At 47.0% G+C, this 20391-nt stretch overlaps 1 protein-coding gene across 4 annotated transcripts in view; it reads left to right on the top strand.

Annotated features, from left to right (window-relative positions):
* The window catches only part of PPARA (peroxisome proliferator activated receptor alpha), an 83792-nt gene that overhangs the window by 26042 nt on the left and 37359 nt on the right, over positions 1–20391 (top strand). For 3 of the 4 annotated variants that reach the window (XM_038756122.1, XM_038756123.1, XM_038756121.1), the window contains exon 2: positions 16670–16916. In XM_038756122.1, the coding sequence (XP_038612050.1) occupies positions 16709–16916 (208 nt within the window). In that variant the 5' untranslated portion in view covers positions 16670–16708. Of the gene's footprint in view, positions 1–16669; positions 16917–20391 lie in introns of those variants that run through there. The other variant, XM_038756124.1, reaches the window with a different exon arrangement.

Here is a 20391-nt window from a genome sequence, read left to right as displayed (position 1 = left end):
GGGTTCAAATCCCTGCTCTGCCAACTGTCAGCTGTGTGACTTTGGCAGGTCACTTAACTTCTCTGTGCCCCAGTTACCTCATCTGTAAAATGGGGATGAAGACTGTGAACCCCCTGTGGGACAACCTGATCACCTTGTAACCTCCCCAGTGCTTAGAACAGTGCTTTGCACATAGTAAGCGCTTAACAAATGCCATCATTTTTTTTTTTTCATGTGACAAATGGGGATTAAGACTTTGAGCCCCATGTAGGGCAGGAGCTGGGTCCAACCCGATTTGCTCGTATCTACCTCAGCGCATAGTATGTGCCTGGCACATAGTAAGCGCTTAACAAATAACACAATTAATATTATTATTGTTACCAGGAAGCTTTTCAAACAGGACATGGGCCAAGCCCTTAGCCCTGGACATTTTTTTTCACGTGGGTTCCCCATTTTTCTCCTGGCAGCACCCTGTAACACAGTGTTGTTTACTGGCGATTATGCAACCTTGATTAATCATCACTACTTGGCTGTCATAATAATAATAATGATGGTATTTGTTAAGCGCTTACTAGATGAAGCGCATAGATGAAGTGCACTGTGGAACTAAGTCCTGAAAAATGAGTCCAATAAACCCGTAGAGGTGCACATACTTTTCTGATTTTGCTTTCTGGATGTCGGAGCAGTGGCATGCCGGATATCTTACAGAATGCTCAAAGTCGGGTTACTTAGAATGGGAGCCCCTTGAGGGACAGGGACTGTGTCCAACCTAATTATCTTGTATCTCCCCCAATGCTTAGTACAGTGCTTGACCCAGAGTAATAATAGTAATAATGATGGCATTTATTAAGCGCTTACTATGTGCAAAGCACTGTTCTAAGCGCTGGGGAGGTTACAAGGTGATCAGGTTGTCCCACGGGGGGCTCCCAGTCTTAATCCCCATTTTATAGATGAGGGAACCGAGGCCCAGAGAAGTTAAGTGACTTGCTCAAGGTTACACAGCTGACAATTGGCAGAGCCGGGATTTGAACCCATGACCTCTGACTCCAAAGCCCGGGCTCCTTCCACTGAGCCACGCTGCTTCTCTAAGCGCTTAAGCGAGTAAGTGCTTAAGAAATGCCATAGAAAACAAGAATGTTTCAAAATATGACTATCTCGTGTTATAACTTGGGCTTGGACAGGGAGTGAGTTCCCTCCTCTCCCTCGAGTTGTGACTCAGCTAGATTCGTTGAAGGGAAAGATCCCTGGTACCTGTGCCACGACCTTGAGGATATGAGTTCTAATCCCTGCTCTGCCACTTGCCCGCTGTGTGACCTGGGGCAAGTCGCTTCACTTCTCTGTGCCTGTTTCCTCATCTGTAAAATGGGGACTCAATACCGCTTCTCCTCCTGAGACTGTGAGCCCCTTGTGGGACAGGGACTGTGCCCATCCTAATGATCTTGTGTGTCCCCTATTGCTAGGTAAAGTGCTGGACATATGGTAAGCGCTGAACAAATACCATAATTATTATTATCAATAGTGCTCTGCACACAGTAAGCGCTCAATAAATATGATTGATTGATTATACAATTATTATTATTATTACTGTGCCACTGATTCTTGTAGACAGCATTGGTTTGTGGGTGAGCAGTGGGGTCTCTCATCATCATCATCATCATCAATCGTATTTATTGAGCGCTTACTATGTGCAGAGCACTGTACTAAGCGCTTGGGAAGTACAAATTGGCAACATATAGAGACAGTCCCTACCCAACAGTGGGCTCACAGTCTAAAAGGGGGAGACAGAGAACAAAACCAAACATACTAACAAAATAAAATAAATAGAATAGATATGTACAAATAAATTAAATAAATAAATAGAGTAAAAAAAATATGTACAAACATATATACATATATATATACAGATATTCTTGCAATAGAAGTCTGGGCAGACAGAGCCGTTTGTAACCGAGGACTGTGGCCTGGGGTGGCGAGGAGCAGCGAGGGTCTTCCCGCCAAGAACCCCCTGCCCAATCAATCAATCAGTCATTTATGAGAAACAGCTGGATAGAGCATTGGCTTGGGAGTCAGAAGTTCCTGCATTCTAATTCCGGCTCCACTACTCGACTGCTGGGTGACCTTGGGCAAGTCACTTCACTTCTCTGGGCCTCATCTGGAAAATGGGGATTCAGACCTTGAGCCCTGAGTAGGACAGGGATTGGGTCGAACCTGATTATCTTACATCTCCCCCAGTGCTTAGTACATATAGTAAGCACTTAAAATACCACAATTATTATTATTAAGCCATCAATAGGTTGCACTTATTGAGCACTTACAATGTGCAGAGCACTGTACCAAGCACTTGTGAGCGTACAGTACAGCAAAATTAGCAGACATGTCTCTCTGCCCGTAACGAGCTTACAGTCCAGGGGATCAGGCATTACTAAGAATAAATAATGCATATAATTTAAATATATGACTATAAGTGCTGTGGGGTGGGGTGAATATCAAATGTCCAAAGGCCACAGATTGAAGTGCAAGGGTGATGCGGAAGGGAGAGGGAGCCAAGGAAAAGAGGGCTTCACTGGGGAAGGCCTCTCGGAGAAGATGTGACCTTAATAACTCTAATAATGCCCAAGTAAAGTTCTTCATTGCCGAATGCTCTTTTATTCACTCCCGTTGTTCGTTCTCAGTTGTGTGCTGCACATAATAAGTGCTTAATGTGAGCCCATTGTTGGGTAGGGATCGTCTCTACTTGTTGCCGAATTGTACTTAACCAAGTGCTTAGTACAGTGCTCTGCACACAGTAAGCGCTCAATAAATACGATTGAATGAATGAAATACCGTCGACGATGATGACGTATCCCCATTTCTGTTGCTCTACCTTTCCCTCTCCTTAGGCTGTGAGCCCCATGTGGGCAGGCACCGTCTCTGAACTAACTACCCTTTAGCCACCCCAATGCTCAGCACACTGCTTGATCCACAGTAAGGCCTTCCTAAATACCATCTTCAGTCAGTCGGTTGCGGCGTCCCCCTAGTCTGTTGCCGGCAAGATCCGTAGCCAGAGTAGTCCTGGATCAGCTGCGGAAGAATGTTGCTTTTTTTCATTTTTATGGTATTTGTTAAGCACTTGCAACAATCTAGGCACTGTACTAAGCGCTGGAGTACAGACAAACTAATCAGGTTGGACGCAGTCCATAACCCACAAGGGACTCATGGCCTTAATCCCCATTTTACAGATGAGGGAACTGAGGCCCGGAGAAGTGAAGTGATTTGCCCAGCACCTTACATGAGACAGGTGGCGGAGCCAGGATTAGAACCCAGGTCCTTCTGAATCCCGGGCTCAGGCTCTAGCCACTAGGCTACACTGACTCAGTGATCCTGGGATCATAACATACATAGAGAAGCAGCGTGGCTCAGTGGAAAAGAGCCCGGGCTTTGGAGTCAGAGGTCATGGGTTCAAATCCCGGCTCTGCCAATTGTCAGCTGTGTGACCTTGGGCAAGTCACTTCACTTCTCCGGGCCTCAGTTACCTCATCTGTAAAATGGGGATTGACTGTGAGCCCCACGTGGGACAACTTGATCATGTTATATCCCCCCAGCACTTAGAACGGTGCTTTGCACATAGTAAGCGCTTAACAAATGCCATAATCATTATTATTATTATTATTATTATTATTGTTATTATTATTATTATTATTATTATTATAACATGGTGTCGCCAGAGCCCAGTGCAGCCCAGAGGACCCCCTCTTTGCTCTGCATCAGGTGAAGCGCAGGGAAAATATTTCTATTAATGTCTCATCTGCCCCTCTGGACTGTCAGCTCATGGTGGGCTGGGAATGTGTCTGTTATATTGTTGTGTTGTCCTCTCCCAGGCGCTTAGTATAGTGCTCTGCACACAGTGAGCACTCAGTAAACACCCCCTGATTGGCCGCCTGAAGGCAGTTCAGCATCGGCCCTGGGCTGCAGTCGCTTTGGCCTTGAGAGCATCGGACGTGTCATAAATCTCTGCTCAGGTTGCCAGTTGCTCCACCCTTGCCTGCCTACTTGCCTGTGGCAACCTGTCACCACCTTGTACGGACTTCCGCTTCAAAAACGGTCAGGTTGGACGATAACCGCCTTCCCTTACGCCATCCGGAAGGAAACGGTCTTCGCTCAGCAGGCCGAGCTAAAGGCACGCGACCCTGTGCCCCCCCAACCCAATCACCCACCCAGGTTGGCGCAGAATCCTCCTCCCCCCAGACCTGGAGCGAGTGTGGGCCTTTAGCCTCGTGCAAGATTTCCCCTCCCTGCCTCCACCAGGGCCCTTCATCATCATCGATCGTATTTATTGAGCGCTTACTATGTGCAGAGCACTGTACTAAGCGCTTGGGAAGTACAAACTGGCAACATATAGAGACAGTCCCTACCCAACAGTGGGCTCACAGTCTAAAAGGGGGAGACAGAGAACAAAACCAAACGTACTAACAAAATAAAATAAATAGAATAGATATGTACAAATAAAATAGAGTATGTACAAACATATATACGTATATACAGGAGCTGTGGGGAAGGGAAGGAGGTAAGATGGGGGGATGGAGAGGGGGACGAGGGGGAGAGGAAGGAAGGGGCTCAGTCTGGGAAGGCCTCCTGGAGGAGGTGAGCTCTCAGCAGGGCCTTCGACCTCTGGGGCCGGGGACACGGGAAATAAAAGCTTGGGGGAGAGGACTCATCAGGGCCAGCTGCTTGCCGCGGCTCTCTGATGACCGTCCCGGCTTTTTCTGACGACCGTCCCGGCTTTTTCTGACGACCGCCCCAGCAGACGAAGAGTCCGTGTGGTTTGCAAGACCAACCGGGCTTCCTGGGGGTTTAGCAGGGGTGGCGGTATCCCAGAATGTGGCCAGGGACTTCAGCTGGAACATAGCTTCACCATTCATTCGTTCAGCCGTATTTATTGAGCGCTTACTGTGTGCGGAGCACTGTGCATCGCTGCCTCCTCCAAAATAATAATAATAATAATGATGATGGCATTTATTAAGCGCTTACTATGTGCAAAGCACTGTTCTAAGTGCTGGGGAGGTTACAAGTTGATCAGGTTTTCCCACGGGGGACTCACAGTCTTCATCCCCGTTTTACAGATTACCTGTATATATGTATATATGGTTGTACATATTTATTACTCTATTTATTTATTTATTTATTTTACTTGTACATTTCTATCCTATTTATTTTATTTTGTTGGTATGTTTGGTTCTGTTCTCTGTCTCCCCCTTTTAGACTGTGAGCCCACTGTTGGGTAGGGACTGTCTCTATGTGTTGCCAATTTGTACTTCCCAAGCGCTTAGTACAGTACTCTGCACATAGTAAGCGCTCAATAAATACGATTGATTGATTGATTGATTACAGATGAGGTAGCTGAGGCACAGAGAAGTTAAGTGACTTGCCCAAAGTCACACAGCGGACATGTGGCGGAGCCGGGATTCGAACCCGTGACCTCTGATTCCAAAGCCCGGGCTCTTTCTGTGAGCCACGCTGAAATGATGGGCGAGAAGGAACTAAAGCATCCGGGACTACCCGGAGAAGCCGCGTGGCCTCGTGACTAGAGCCAGGGCCTGGGCCAGGTCTGAGGGACTTGGGTTCTAATCCTGGCTCCGCCACTTGTCTGTTGGAAGGCCTCGGGCGAGTAGTCACTGTGAACCTGGGAGGCAGGACCTGGGTTCTAATTCCAACATTCACTTCTCTGTACCTCAGTTCCCTCATCTGTTAGGGAAGCAGCAAGGCATAGTGGATAGAGTAGGGCCTAGGGGTCAGTAGGTCATGGGTTCGAATCCCGACTCCGCCATATATCAGCTGTGTGATCTTGGGCAAGTCACTTAACTTGCTCAATAACTTGCTCAAGTCACTTAATTCAATAAATACGATCGACTTAACTTCTCTGGGTCTCAGTTACCTCATCTGTAAAATGGGGATTAAGACTGTGAGCCCCACGTGGGACAACCTGATCACCCTGTATCCTCCCCAGCGCTTAGAACGGTGCTTTGCACATAGTAAGCGCTTAACAAATGCCAATTATTATTATTATTCTCTAGGCCTCAGTTCCTTCATCTGTAAAAAGGGGATTGAGCTTGTGAGCCCCATGTGGGAAAGGGACTGTGTCCAACCCAGTTTGCTTGTATCCACCCTGGCGCTTAGTACAATGCCTGGCACGTAGTAAGCGCTTAACAAATGCCATTATCATTATTAATAATAGTAACAACAACAAATACCGTTGTTATTCTTAATAGTAATAATAATAAAAAATTGGGATTAAGATTGTGAACCCCATTTGGGACAGGGACTAGTACAGTGCTCTACACACAGTAAGCGCTCAATAAATATGATTGATTGATTGATTGACTATGTCCAACCCGATTAGCTGTATCTACCCCAGAGCTTAGTACAGTGCCCAGCACATAGTAAGCACTTAACAAATACCCCAGTTATTCTTATTAACCCCAGGCAGAGACAGAGCGTGCCTTTGGGCCCAACTGTGGCTCGTGCTTTTCAAAACCCTTCTCGGTCGGACTGATGGGAGGTTTTCTAAAATCCGTCCTAGTTCTTTATGTTTCCCAATTCCTAGGATCAAGGGACTGTGGGAAGGGCATCGATAGATATGTCAGCGAAACGTGGTCCGGTCCACTGGGTTCGATGGCCCAGTATTGAAAGACATCCTTCTGACACCGAAATGGAGGTTCCATCGTTATTTTGGGTTGCCTGTTTTTTTTCTGCATAGGAGACATCGGATCAGCAAGCGTGGTTTCACGTACTGTAGTTATGCCTTCTCAGGTACAGCTCATTAATGATTTTTGCAGTTGGCAATGATTAACCTAATAGGGCTGGGTGAAAGTACAGGAAGGCTGTTAAAAAAATATCAGTTGTGTGCTTTAGAGTATTCTACCAGTTTGTCCTCTGCAAGTTTCATCAGACCTCATTCAAGGAGGGCAGAAGCCCGGTTCTCTAAGGTGACTTTGCTGAACGGCAAGTTAGTTACGTTAAGGCGGGAGGGGCAGGGAAGTCCAGTGAGTAGAGGCGTCCATCTCAAAGGCTCTAGGAGGGTTAAAAAATTGGTCTTCCCTCGGGAATCATTACGGGCAGGGAACGCGTCCACTGATTCTGTTGTGTTGTACTCTCCCAAGCACTTGGTACAGTGCTCTGCACATAGTAAGTACCATTGATGGCTTGATTGCTCTGCATACAGTAGCGCTCAATAAATACCACTGATTGATTGAATCGGTTCCAGCATTTAACCAAGTCCCTCTCCCGCACTATCCAAACGTGAGAACTGGGGTGAGCGGTGAGGAGAACGGGCCCCGCTTTCTGTCCTCCTCAGTGACTCCATTCCTCAAATGGGTGTGGGGGAAATCCCTCTCCCTCCCTGCCTCCGTGGCCTAATGGATTGAGCCCAAGCCTGGGAGTCAGAAGGATCCGAGTTCCGATCCCAGCTCCACCAGTTGCCTGCTGTGTGACCTTGGCCAAGTCACTTAACTTCCTTGTGCCTCAGTTTCCTCATCTGTAAAATGGGGATTAAGACCCTCAACCCTGTAGCTACCCCAGCGCTTAAAACAGTGCTCGACACGTAGTAAGGGCTTAACAAATACCGTAGGATTTATTGAGCGCTCACGACAGTAGACTGAGCATTTCCCGCCCAGCGCATCCTCCTCTGGTCCCGGTGGGCAGCTAGGCCAACCCCGGTAGTTGGGTTCACTCGGTCCAGGCTGCAGTTAAGGTGTACCTCGATCTCATCTGTCTCGCCGCCGACCTCTCGCCCATGTCTCCCCCTTTTAGACTGTGAGCCCACTGTTGGGTAGGGACTGTCTCTGTATGTTGCCAACTTGTACTTCCCAAGCGCTTAGTACAGCGCTCTGCACACAGTAAGCGCTCAATAAATACGATTGATGTTGATGAGGATGTCCTGGAACATCCTGTCCCTGACAGACATTGACTCTCCCTGCCTTCAAAGCCTTATTGACGGCATATTTCCTTCAAGAAGCCTTCCCCGACCAAACCGTCCTTTCCTCTTCTCCCACTCCCTTCTGCGTCACCCTGACTTGCCTCTTTTATTCACTCCCCCTCCAAGCCCCACAGCGCTTATGTCCACATCTAAAATTTATTTATTTATTTTAATGTCCGTCCCCCGTCCCCCCCGATTGTAAGCTTGTTGTGGGCAGGGAGGGTGTCTGTAAGAATCATAATAATAGTGATGGTATTTGTTAAGCGCTTACTATGTGCAAAGCACTGTTCTAAGCGCTGGGGAGGTTACAGGGTAATCAGATTGTCCCACGGGGGGCTCACAGTTTTAATCCCCGTTTTACAGATGAGGTAACTGAGGCACAGAGAGGTGAAGTGACTTGCCCAAAGTCACACAGCTGACAGTTGGTGGAGCCGGGATTTGAACCCATGACCTCTGACTCCAAAGCCCGAGCTCTTTCCACTGAGCCACAATGATAGTCTGTACTGTCATTAAGTTGCATACTCGAAAAGCGTAGTACAGTGCTCTGCACACAATAATCGCTCAATAAATACGATCGACTGACTGACCAAAAGCCCTCCGTCCTTTATCCTAATCCGTTTCCTTTAACTGTTCCCTTGTGGCTCCTGTTTTTCACCAGTAGTCCCTCATTTCTTATAATAATGATGGTTTTTGTTAAGCGCTTGCTATGTGCTAGACACTGTACTAAGCGCTGGAGTGGATACAAGCAAATCGGCTTGGACACGGTCCCTCATCCCACGTGGAGCTCACAGTCTCAATCCCCAGTTTACAGATGAGGTTACTGAGGCCCAGAGAAGTGAAATGACTTGCCCAGGGTCACACAGCAGACAAGCGGCGAGCCGGGATTAAAGCCCATGACCTTCTGACTCCAAGCCCGTGCTCAATCCACTACGCCATGATGCTTCTCGGCTTATTCATTCATTCAGTCGTATTTATTGAGCGCTGACTGTGTGCAGAGCACTGTACTAAGCGCTTGGGAAATACAAGTTGGCAACATCTGAACTCTGTCGCCCCACCAAAAGCGTGGCACCCAAGACCGGACACGCTCTGAGCCCCATCTCATTCATTCATTCAGTCGTATTTATTGAGCGCTTACTGTGTGCAGAGCACTGTACTAAGCGCTTGGGAAGTCCAAGTTGGCAACATATAGAGACAGTCCCCACCCAACAGCGGGCTCACAGTCGAGAACAGTTTAGTCTGGGACAGGAGCTGAGTCCAACCTCATTTGCTTGTATCCACCCCAACGCTGAGTACAGTGCCTGGCACATAGTAAGCGCTTAACGATTACCATCATTATTATTAAGTGCTCCGGGACTCCAAGACCAAGACGGACTCCCCTGGGGGAGAGGGGACCCTGGAGCAATTGAATCCTTGGGATCACCCCTGGAGCAGCGGGGCGATTGAGCCACCGCAGGTGGTTGCAGCAGCTGAGGGGAGCCCGCCTTCTTTTACTCCAGGGTCCTCTCAATCAACCAATCAATCAATCAGTCGTATTTATTGAGCGCTTACTGTGTGCAGAGCACTGTACTAAGCGCTTGGGAAGTCCAAGTTGGCAACATAGAGAGACAGTTCCTACCCAACAGTGGCCTCACAGTCTAAAAGGGGGAGACAGAGAACAAAACCAAACATACTAACAAAATAAAATAAATAGAATAGATGTGTACAAGTAAAATAAATAAATAAATAGAGTAATAAATATGTACAAACATATATACAGGTATATATGTATATATCTCCTGCCGGGCTTTGAGCCAAAGCCACTTTGGCTCTAGTCAGTCCAGAGCCAGTTTGCTCCCCCCATGGCTTTGCCTTGGGCCAGTGGCTGGCAGGGAGGAGGGTGCGATAATAATAATAATAATAATGCTGGCATTTATTAAGCGCTTACTATGTGCAAAGCACTGTTCTAAGCGCTGCGGAAGTTACAAGGTGATCAGGTTGTCCCACGGGGGGCTCACAGTCTTCATCCCCATTGTACAGACGAGGTAACTGAGGCGCAGAGAAGTGAAGTGACTTGCCCAAAGTCACCCAGCTGACAATTGGCGGAGCCAGGATTTGAACCCACGACCTCTGACTCCAAAGCCCGGGCTCTTTCCACCGAGCCACACTGCTTCTCTAACAAATACCATCACGGAAGCGAAGTGACTTCCACCCGTGGGCCTCTTCTGCAGCACCCGGAATCCGGCTCCAGCCTTTCCCGGGGAAGCCTGCTGGGAAAATTACTCATCAGGCGGCACTGACCTGCTGTACTCCCGGATGTGCATTGCGTGGACCAGCTTGCAACCAGCCTGGAGGGCTTTTTGAACTACTAACTTTGCCTCTGTCTTTTTTTTTTTTTTTATTTTAATGATATTTGTTTAGTGCTTACTATGTTCCAGACACTTTACTAGTGCTCTTGGTATATTGACAAGTACCAGCGTGGCTCGGTGGAAAGCGCATGGGCTTTGGAGTCAGAGGTCATGGGTTTGAATCCCGGCTGTGCCAATTGTCAGCTGTGTGACTTTGGGCAAGTCACTTAACTTCTCTGGGCCTCAGTTTCCTCATCTGTAAAATGGGGATTAAGACTGTGAGCCCCACGTGGGACAACCTGATCACCTTGTATCCCCCAGTGCTTAGAACAGTGCTTTGCACATGGTAAGTGCTTAACAAATACCATCATTATTATTATTACCATAATTATTATTATTATTACTAAGCACTAGGGTAGATACAAGCTAATCAGGTTGGATCAAGTCCCTGTCCCACGTGGGGCTCACGGGCTTAATCCCCATTTCACAGTTCTGCTCCTCCTCCCCTCCCCATCGTCCCTACTCCCTCCCGCTGCTCTACCCGCTTCCCTGCTCCACAGTACTTGTGTATATTTGTACGTATTCATTATTCTATTTAGTTTATTAATGATGTGTATATAGCTATAATTCTATTTATTTTGATGCTATTGACGCCTGTCTGCTTGTTTTGTGGTCTGTCTCCCCTTTCTAGACTGTGAGCCCGTTGATGGGTAGAGATTGTCTGTTGCCAAATTGTACTTTCCAAGCACTTAGTACAGTGCTCTGCACACAGTAAGCGCTCAATAAATACGATTGAATGAATGAATGAATGAACAGTTGAGGTCACTGAGGCCCAGAACAGAGAAGTGACTTGCCCAGGGTCACACAACAGACAAGTGGTGGAGCAGAGATGAGAACCCACTAGGCCACGCTGCTTCTCTGCCTCTCCGTATACCCGTGACTGGTGTGTGAGCCCATTGGCAGCATTTCTTGACGTCCCATTGCGTACCGAGACCCAGATTTGGTGCCACGAGGGGTTGCACGGGAGGAATTTATCATAACCCCTGCCTGCCTCCGAGGAACTCACAGAATAATGGGGAGAAGACACGGGAACCCAAAGAGAGAGACCACAGAAACACGGAAACATGTCATTAGCGGAAATTGCCGGAGGCGTTCGGGGATTGCTGGCATAATCGGAGCCAGGTGGGATTAACCAAGGAAGACCGCGGGGGAGAGAAGCGTTTTCCAGAAAGGTCGGAAGGAAGGGAAGACCAGAGTCAGCCGAAGGGCAGAGAAGCCCATCCCAGGGCAGATTAGATGTTTCAGTGGCGCCGAGGCCGGAGAATGGGGTGAAATCACGATGAGCGGTAAATGTTGGGCTAGTCATTCATTCATTCATTCATTCAGTCGTATTTATTGAGTGCTTACTGTGTGCAGAGCACTGTACTAAGCGCTTGGGAAGTACAAATCAAAGTCAATCCGGAAAAGGAAATGGTGTTGGAAGAATCCGTGTGGTTTGTTGTGAGACCATATCTGCAGCCTTATTAAGTAGCAGCCTCCCTGATCCCACTAAAACTTGATAAGCAGGGTGGTCTAGTGGAGAATCAATCGTATTTATTGAGCGCTTACTGTGTGCAGAGCACTGTACTAAGCGCTTGGGAAGTACAAGTCGGCAACACATAGAGACCCAACAGCGGGCTCACAGTCTAGAAGGGGGGCTCACAGTCTAGAAGGGGAATTGTACTTTCCAAGTGCTTAGTACAGTGCTCTACACCGAGTAAGCGTTCAATAAATCTGATTGATTGAATGAATGAATGACTGAGAGAGCCCTGGCCTCAGAGTCAGAAGGACCTGGGCTCTAATCCCTCTTCTGCCATTTGTCTGCTGGGTGACCTTGGGCAAGTTACTTCCCTGGGCCATAGTTCCCCCAGTTGGGAAATGTGGATACCTGTTCACCCTCCTATTTAGGGAGAATTTAGACTGTGAGGCCCATGCTGGACAGGGACTGTATCAGACCTAATGAACTTGTAACCACCCCAGTGCTTAGAACAGCGTTTAACATATAGTAGCACTTAAAAAATGCGATAAAAAAGGAACTTTGAGAGGATTTGGTTTGGGAATGGGTACCATCGAATCCGCCTCTTTAGGACAGAACTTGGGCCAGAAATATGTATTAGAATCTGTAACCCGGCCAGGCCAGGTGACGTTGAGGAACAACTCTCTTAATTGATTTTTGTTAAGCGCTCACTATATACAGGCACTGTTCTAAGCGCTGGGGTTAGATACAAAGCTGTAGAGTTCAACATGGGCCCACAGTCTTAATCCCCATTTTACAGATGAGATCACTGAGGCACAGAGAAGTGAAGTGCCGTGTTTAAGGTCACACAGCAAAGTGGCAGCCCTGGGATTAGAGCCCAGGTCCCCTGGCTCGCAGGCCTGGGGTCTTTCCCCAAGGTCACGCCGCTTCCTTTTTAGTGACTTTGTTCCCCCCTCATTCATTCATTCAGTCATATTTATTGAGCATTTACTGTGTGCAAAGCACTGTACTAAGCACTTGGGAGAGTACAATATACCAAGAAACAGACCCATTCCTGCCCATAAGAAGCTCACAGTCTAGAGGGGGTTGGCGGCTTGGCCTTGGGGCTGATGAAAACGTAGAAGCAGGATGGCCTAGTGGAAAGAGCACAGGTCTGGAAGCCGCGGGCCTGGGTTATCTTGGCTTTGCTGTTTGTTGCTGTGTGACCATGGACAGATCACTTCACTTCTCTGTGCCTCTTGCCTCATCTCCAAGTGGAGTCTGAGAGTCTCCATCGTCATCAGCAACAGCCTGATTTATTGAGCGTCTCCCTGTGTAGAACACGGGGTCCTGAGCGCTTGGGAGCCTCCAATACAACGGGAGGCCAAGTCCCCTGCCCTTGAGGAGCGTGCCAGGTAACGGGGGAAGCAGCAGGCCCAAAGTCATCGGTGGGCAATAGCCCGCACGTTCTTTGGGAAGTTATTGACTCGTCTCAAATCCTCTGTCCCTGAGAAGTACGGTGGAAAAACTCTCCACCCTGCACTGATTGATTCATTCAGTCGTATTTATTGAGCGCTTACTGTGTGCAGAGCACTGGACTAAGCGCTTGGAAAGTCCAAGCTGGCAACATATAGAGACGGTCCCTACCCAACAACGGGCTCACAGTCTAGAAGAAGCAGCGTGGCTCAGTGGAAAGAGCACGGGCTTTGGAGTCAGGGGTCATGGGTTCGAATGCCGGCTCCGCCACGTGTCTGCTGTGTAACCTTGGGCAAGTCACTTAACTTCTCTGAGCCTCAGTTACCTCATCTGTAAAATGGGGATTAAGACTGCGAGCCCCACGTGGGACAACCTGATCACTTTGTATCCCCCAAGCGCTTAGAACAGTGCTTTGCACATAGTAAGTGCTTAACAAATGCCAACATTATTATTATTATTATTATTATTAGAAGGGGGAGACAGACAACAAAACAAAACATATTAACAAAGTAAAATAAGTAGAATAGTAAATTTTAATAGTAGATAATATACTATTATTAAAGATAATAATACTAGATTGATTGGTTTGTAGTGGATTGGTTTGTTTGGAGAAGCAGCTTGGCTTAGTTGGAAGAGCCCGGGCTTGGCACACAGTAAGCGCTCAATAAATATGATTGATTGATTGATTGATTGATTTTAATCCCAGCTTCGCCACTTGTCTGTTGAGTAACCTTGGGGAAGCCACTTAACTTCTCTGTGCCTCAGTTACCTAATCTGTAAAATGGGGATTGAGACTGTGAACCCCATGTGGGACAACCTGATAACCTTGTATCTACCCCAGTGCTTGGCATATAGTAAGCGCTTAACAAATACCGTAATTATTATTATTATTATTATTATTATTATTATTATTATTGAGGCCAGACACCCAAACTGAACCACTGTGTCCTCTTTTGCTCAGGAAAAAATACTTTGAATTCAGATGGTGCCTTTCTTTTGGGAAGCCCCCAGTGCCCTCTGGAATTTTTTTTTCCTCCTTCTACGATCCCGGGAAGGAAGAGGAGGGAGAAGACCCCTGTCAGCCACACTCAGATTCTCATTGCCAGCAGCCTGATGGCTGGTGGCTGGAATTTTTCAGGCTGCGGGTCCCTCCCCTTTAGACCGTGAACCTCACATGAGGCAGGGAATGTGCCCCATCCGATTATCTTGTGTCGACCCCAGCACTCAGCACAGTGCTCGGCACATCGAGAGCGCTGTACAAATACCAGTCATCATTGTTGTGGATGGGGATTTTCGGCGATGCTTTGGTCTTTCTGGGTGTGTTTTGAAAGCCTCTTCCCCGAGGGAGCCTTACTGTCCCCTGCTTCAGAGGCTTATTGAAGGCCCGTCTCCTCCAAGAGGCCTTCCCTAACTAAGCCCTCCTTTCCTCTTCTCCCACTCCCTTCTGCATCGCCCTGACTTGCTCTCTCTTTTCATCCCCGCTCCCAGCCCCACTTACGTACAAATCCACGATTTATTTATTTATTTGTATTCAAGTCTGTCTCCCCCTCTAGACTGTAAACTCACTGTGGGCAGGGAATGTGTCTGTTTATTGTTCTGACTCTCCCAAGTGCTTAGTACAGTGCTCTGCACACAGTAAGTAGTCAATAAATGCAATTGACCGACTGACGGTGGTTTCAGCTTCATTTCCCATGAGGAAATATTAGCCGATTGGGGAATAATCCCAGCTCCCATGGAAATCACCCCCTCATTTCCTATCACGTTATGACGGACAGGCCACGAAAGGCTTTGTGCCACAGTGGAAAGCACTGGTCATCCAGGAAAGGGGTGATTGACTCAGTGCTTAACAGTGATGCACAACAGGGAAACCAAGGAGTTTTGTAAAATTACATCAGAAATGCCGACTTTGGGGGACCTGACCCTTGACTGGCATCTTGACTTCTGAGTGGCCTTGGGCAAGTCACTTCATTTCCCTGGACCTCAGTTACCTCATCTGGAAAATGGGGATTGAGACTGTGAGCCCTATGTGGGACAGGGACTGTGTCCAACCTGATTGCCAGTATTTAGAACAGCGCTTGGCACATAACAAGTACCACTATTATTATTATTAACAATAATAGTTTTCTCATTAATAATAATATTATCATTATTATCTTTCTCCCCCCCAACATCATATGGAGAGCAGACGAGTAAACGTGGACTTCAGATCATAGATTCCAGTCGATCATTCATATTTATTGAGCACTTACTGAGTGCAGACCACTGCACTAAGCTCTTGGGCAAGGATAGTATAAGGAAATAACAGACACATTCTCTGCCAACAGTGAGTTTACAGTTTAGATAGGGAGATAGAAAGTAGTATATATAAATAAATTACCGATATGGACATAAATGCCTTGGGGCCGAGGTGATGGTGAATAAAGGGAGCAAATCAGGGAATAAGTATTATAGGTAGGTACCTTTAATTGATGCCATTTGTCTGCCATGTGACCCTGGGCAAGTCACTTCACTTCTCCGGGCTTCAGTGATCTCATCTTTAAAATTGGGATTAAGAATGTGAGCCCCATGTGGGACAGGGACTGTGTCCAACTTGACTGACTTGTATCTACCCCAGCGCTTAGAACAGTGCTTGGCACATCCATTCATTCATTCATTCATTCAATCGTATTTATTGAGTGCTTACTGTGTGCAGAGCACTGTACTAAGCACTTGGGAAGTACAAGTCGGCAACATATAGAGACGGCCCCTACCCAATGTGGGCTCACGGTCTAGAAGGGGAAGACAGAGAACAAAACATATTAACAAAATAAAATAAATAGAATAAATATGTACAAGTAAAATAAATAAATAGAGTAATAAATACGTACAAACATATATGCATATATGCACATAGTAAGTGCTTAACAAGTACATATTTATTACTCTATTTTACTTGTATCTATTCTATTTATTTTATTTTGTTAGTATGTTTGGTTTTGTTCTCTGTCTCCTCCTTTTAGACTGTGAGCCCACTGCTGGGTAGGGACTGTCTCTGTATGTTGCCAACTTGTACTTCCCAAGCGCTTAGTACAGTGCTCTGCGCACAGTAAGCGCTCAATAAATACGATTGATGATGATGATAATTACTATCATTATTATTATTATTGATGGTGGGAAATGATTTCCATTCATTGGGGGCCGAGAATACGCCTACCAACTCTGTCATAGTCTGTTCACCCAAGCGCTCAGTGCAGCGCTCTGCACGCAGTAAGTGCTCTGGAAATACCACTTATTACAAAATGGTCCCAAGTCATCTTTGGGGTCAGGGACCATGCTTCCCGATTCTGTTATATCATCCTCGCCCAAGGGCTTAGTCCAGCGCTCTGCCCGCGGCACGTGCTCAGTAAATACCCTCGACTGACTGGGTTTTTACAAGTGGGTTTTTTTTGTCTTTCCCCATCCCAGTCTAAGAAGAATCGAAGCGACCAGCAGCCTCTGATCAAGATGGTAGACACGGAAAGCCAGCTCTGCCCACTTCCGCCGCTGGACGAAGATGACCTGGAGAGTCCGCTCTCCGAAGAGTTTCTTCAGGAAATGGGAAACATCCAAGAGATCTCTCAGTCGATGGGTGATGACAGCTCAGGACCATTCAGCTTCAGCGAGTACCAGTGCTCGGGAAACGGACCGGGGTCCGACGGATCTGTCGTCACAGGTTGCTACTGTCCGTTTTCATTATTCCCCCCGTTGACGGCCGGATAGATTCATTCTTTCATTGTCGTATTTATTGGGCGCTTACCGTGTGCGGAACACTGTACTAAGTACTTGGGAGAGTCCAATACAACACTAAACAGACACATTCTGCTCGGCATCTTCAGGAAGGGCCTAGGAAATTCCCAAGAAAGGCAGGCTCCCTTTAGATCGAGCCTCACGGGCCCCCACAGGGAATACCAGCTGCCATTTTGGGAGCTACATCATCATCATCATCATCAATCGTATTTATTGAGTGCTTACTATGTGCAGAGCACTGTACTAAGCGCTTGGGAAGTACAAATTGGCAACATATAGAGACAGTCCCTACCCAACAGTGGGCTCACAGTCTAAAAGGGGGCTCACAATCTAAAAGGGGAATGTTAGGAATACATCTTAGGAATGTGTCTGCTAATTCTGTTGCGTTGTAATAGTAATAATAATAATAATAATAATAATAATAATAATAATAATAAATAATGGGACTTGTTAAGCACTTCCTATGTGCCAAGCTCTTTTCCAAGCGCTGGGGTAGAGAAGCAGCGTGGCTCAGCGGAAAGAGCACGGGCTTTGGAGTCAGAGGTCATGGGTTCTAGTCCCGGCTATGCCACATGTCTGCTGTGTGGCTTGGGCAAGTCACTTAACTTCTCTGAACCTCAGTTCCCTCATCTGTAAGATGGGGATTAAGTCTGTTAGCCCCATGTGGGGCAACCTGATCACCTTATATCCCCCCAGCACTTAGAACAGTGCTTTGCACATAGTAAGCGCTTAACAAATGTCGTCATTATTATACAAGTTAGTCGGGTTGGACACAGTCCCTGTCCCACATGGGGTTTACACCCTCAACCCCCATTTTTCGGATGAGGAAACTGAGGCCCAGAGAAGTGAAGTGAAGGCCCAAGGTCCCACAGCAGACAAGTGGCGGAGGCACGAGTAGAACCCAGGTCCTTCTGACTCCCCAAGCCCATGCTCTGTCCACTACAGTGCTCAGCACATAGTATGTTAATTGAAACACAATACGTTGATTAACTGTCTCCAACCTGATTAACTTGTATCTGCTCCTCTGCTTAGAATAGTCCCCTTCTAGACTGTGAGCCCGTTGTTGGGTAGGGCCCGTCTCCATATGTTGCCGACTTGTACTTCCCAAGCGCTTAGCACAGTGCTCTGCACACAGTAAGCACTCAGTAAATACGATTGAATGAATCAGAGGTCATGGGTTCTAATCCCGACTCCTCCATTTATAAGCTGTGTGACTTTGGGCAACTCACTTAACTTCTCGGTGCCTCAGTTCCCTCATCTGTAGAATGGGGATTAAGACTGTGAGCCCCACTTGGGACAACCTGATAACCTGGTGTCTATCCCAGCGCTTAGAACAGCGCTTGGCACATAGTAAGCGCTTAACAAATACCATCATTATTATTACCAGGTTAGATACAGCAAGAAAATTAAGAATCGTAAACACACTTTTTCATCACAGATTTTGATTCTCATAACACCGAGGTTGACGTTACATTTTAAAATAAATCACATTAACGGATCCTTGATGGTTAAATATTGACCCACTACGTTTCTGTCAAATATCCACCAGTTATCATCCATGCCTTTCCTTAATCTTAACCTCCTCTAGACTGTAAACGTCTTGTGGGCAGGGAACATGTGTACCAGCTCTGTTGTATCGTCCTCTCCCAAGCACTTAGTACAGTGCTCAGCACGTAGTAAGTGCTCAGTGAATGCCATTGATTGATTCGGAAAGATGCAACAAAGCTGGGAAAGGTGGAGAAGCAGCGAGGTCTAGTGGGTAGAACCCGTGGGTTCTGGGTTCTAATCCTGGCTCTGCCACTTGCCGGCTAGGTGACCTTGGGCAAGTCATTTCACTTCTCTGGGCCTCATTTTCCTCATCTGTGAAAGGGGAAGTAAATCCACGTTCCTTAGACCGTGAGCTCCCATGTGGGACAGGGACTGTGTCTAACTGGATTATTCTGTGGCTATCATTACCACTTAGCCCAGGCATGTAGTAAGCACTTAACAAATGCCACAATCATCCTTGTTATTATCATTATTATTATTATTGTTGTTGTTGTTGTTGTTGTCGTTGTTATCAGGTACGGAGGAGGAACCCAGGATGGCTAGGGTGGGAGTGGAAAAACATCAGTCCGAGGAAAGACCAAAATAAATAGGGCTTGTCAACTTAGAAAGCCAAAGGTTGCCCAGGGCTGTGTTTGAACTCGGGAAAAATCACGGACCCAGAAATCATCGTTCCCCACCACCGGGGCGACCGAATAAACTACAGAAGACTGTGCCTCAGTTTCCCCATCTGTAAAATGGGGATTAAATATCTGCTCTCCCTCCTACGTAGACTGAGGCCCATGTGAGATGGAGACTGCATCCGGCCTAATTCACCCGTACCTTGCCCAGCTCGTAGAATAGCGTTTGACATATAGCAGGCACTTAACAAGTACCATAAAAGCCCCCTTTAGACTGTAAACTCATTATGGGTAGCGAACGGGTCGGCTAATTCTGTTGTATTGTACCTTCCCAAGCGCTTACTACCGTGTCCTGCCTATAGTAAGCACTCAATAAATACGATTGGTTGACTTAAAAAAGAAAAAAGACTTCGGCACCCAGCCGTCAGTGGTTTTTTGTGATGTTTTTTTTTTATGGCATTTATTAAGCGCTTACTATGCGCAAAACACTGTTCTAAGTGCTGGGGAGGTTACAAGGTGACCAGGTTGTCCCACGTGGGGCTCACAGTCTTAATCCCCATTTTACAGATGAGGTAACTGAGGCCCAGAGAAGTGAAGTGACTTGCCCAAAGTCACACAGCTGACAAGTGGCGGAGCTGGGATTTGAACCCACGACCTCTGACTCCAAAGCCCATGCTCTTTTCCACTGAGCCATGCTGCTTCTCAGCGTGCTTCTTTTTGTTACGTCCGGAAGTCATGTGAACTGAAAAGATGAGCAGACTCTAGAGGGGCTTGGATCAATTGTGGGTGGATCAGTACCTGACGGGGCCTAGAAGGACAGGTAGGTCACTTACCTTCTCTGTGCCTCAGTTATCTCATCTGTAAAATGGGGATTAAGACCTTGAGCCCCGTGTGGGGACTGTATCCGACCTGATAAACTTGTATCAGCCTCCGTGCTTAGTACAGTGCCTGGCACATAGTAAGCGCTTAACAAATGCCATAATTATTATTATTATTGCTTCCTAAGAAAAATTGCATCTGTCCATTAGAAGAGGAAATCTTCACATATATGTATAGAGAGAGAGAGAGAAAGAGAGTGTGTGTGTTTGTGTGTGTGTGTATGTAAGATCAAGCAGCCCAGCGTAGTGTATAAAGCTCGGGCCTGGGAATCAGGAGGTTGTGGGTTCCAATCCCGACTCCACCACACGTCTGCTAAGTGACCTTGGGCAAGTCAGTTCACTTCTCTGGGCCTCAGTT

This window comes from Tachyglossus aculeatus, chromosome 14 (assembly GCF_015852505.1).
Source record: "Tachyglossus aculeatus isolate mTacAcu1 chromosome 14, mTacAcu1.pri, whole genome shotgun sequence".
In the NCBI taxonomy this organism is placed as follows: Eukaryota; Metazoa; Chordata; class Mammalia; order Monotremata; family Tachyglossidae; genus Tachyglossus; species Tachyglossus aculeatus.
The sequence above is the reverse complement of the archived record's forward strand: the minus strand, read 5'-3'. Positions and strand labels throughout refer to the sequence as shown.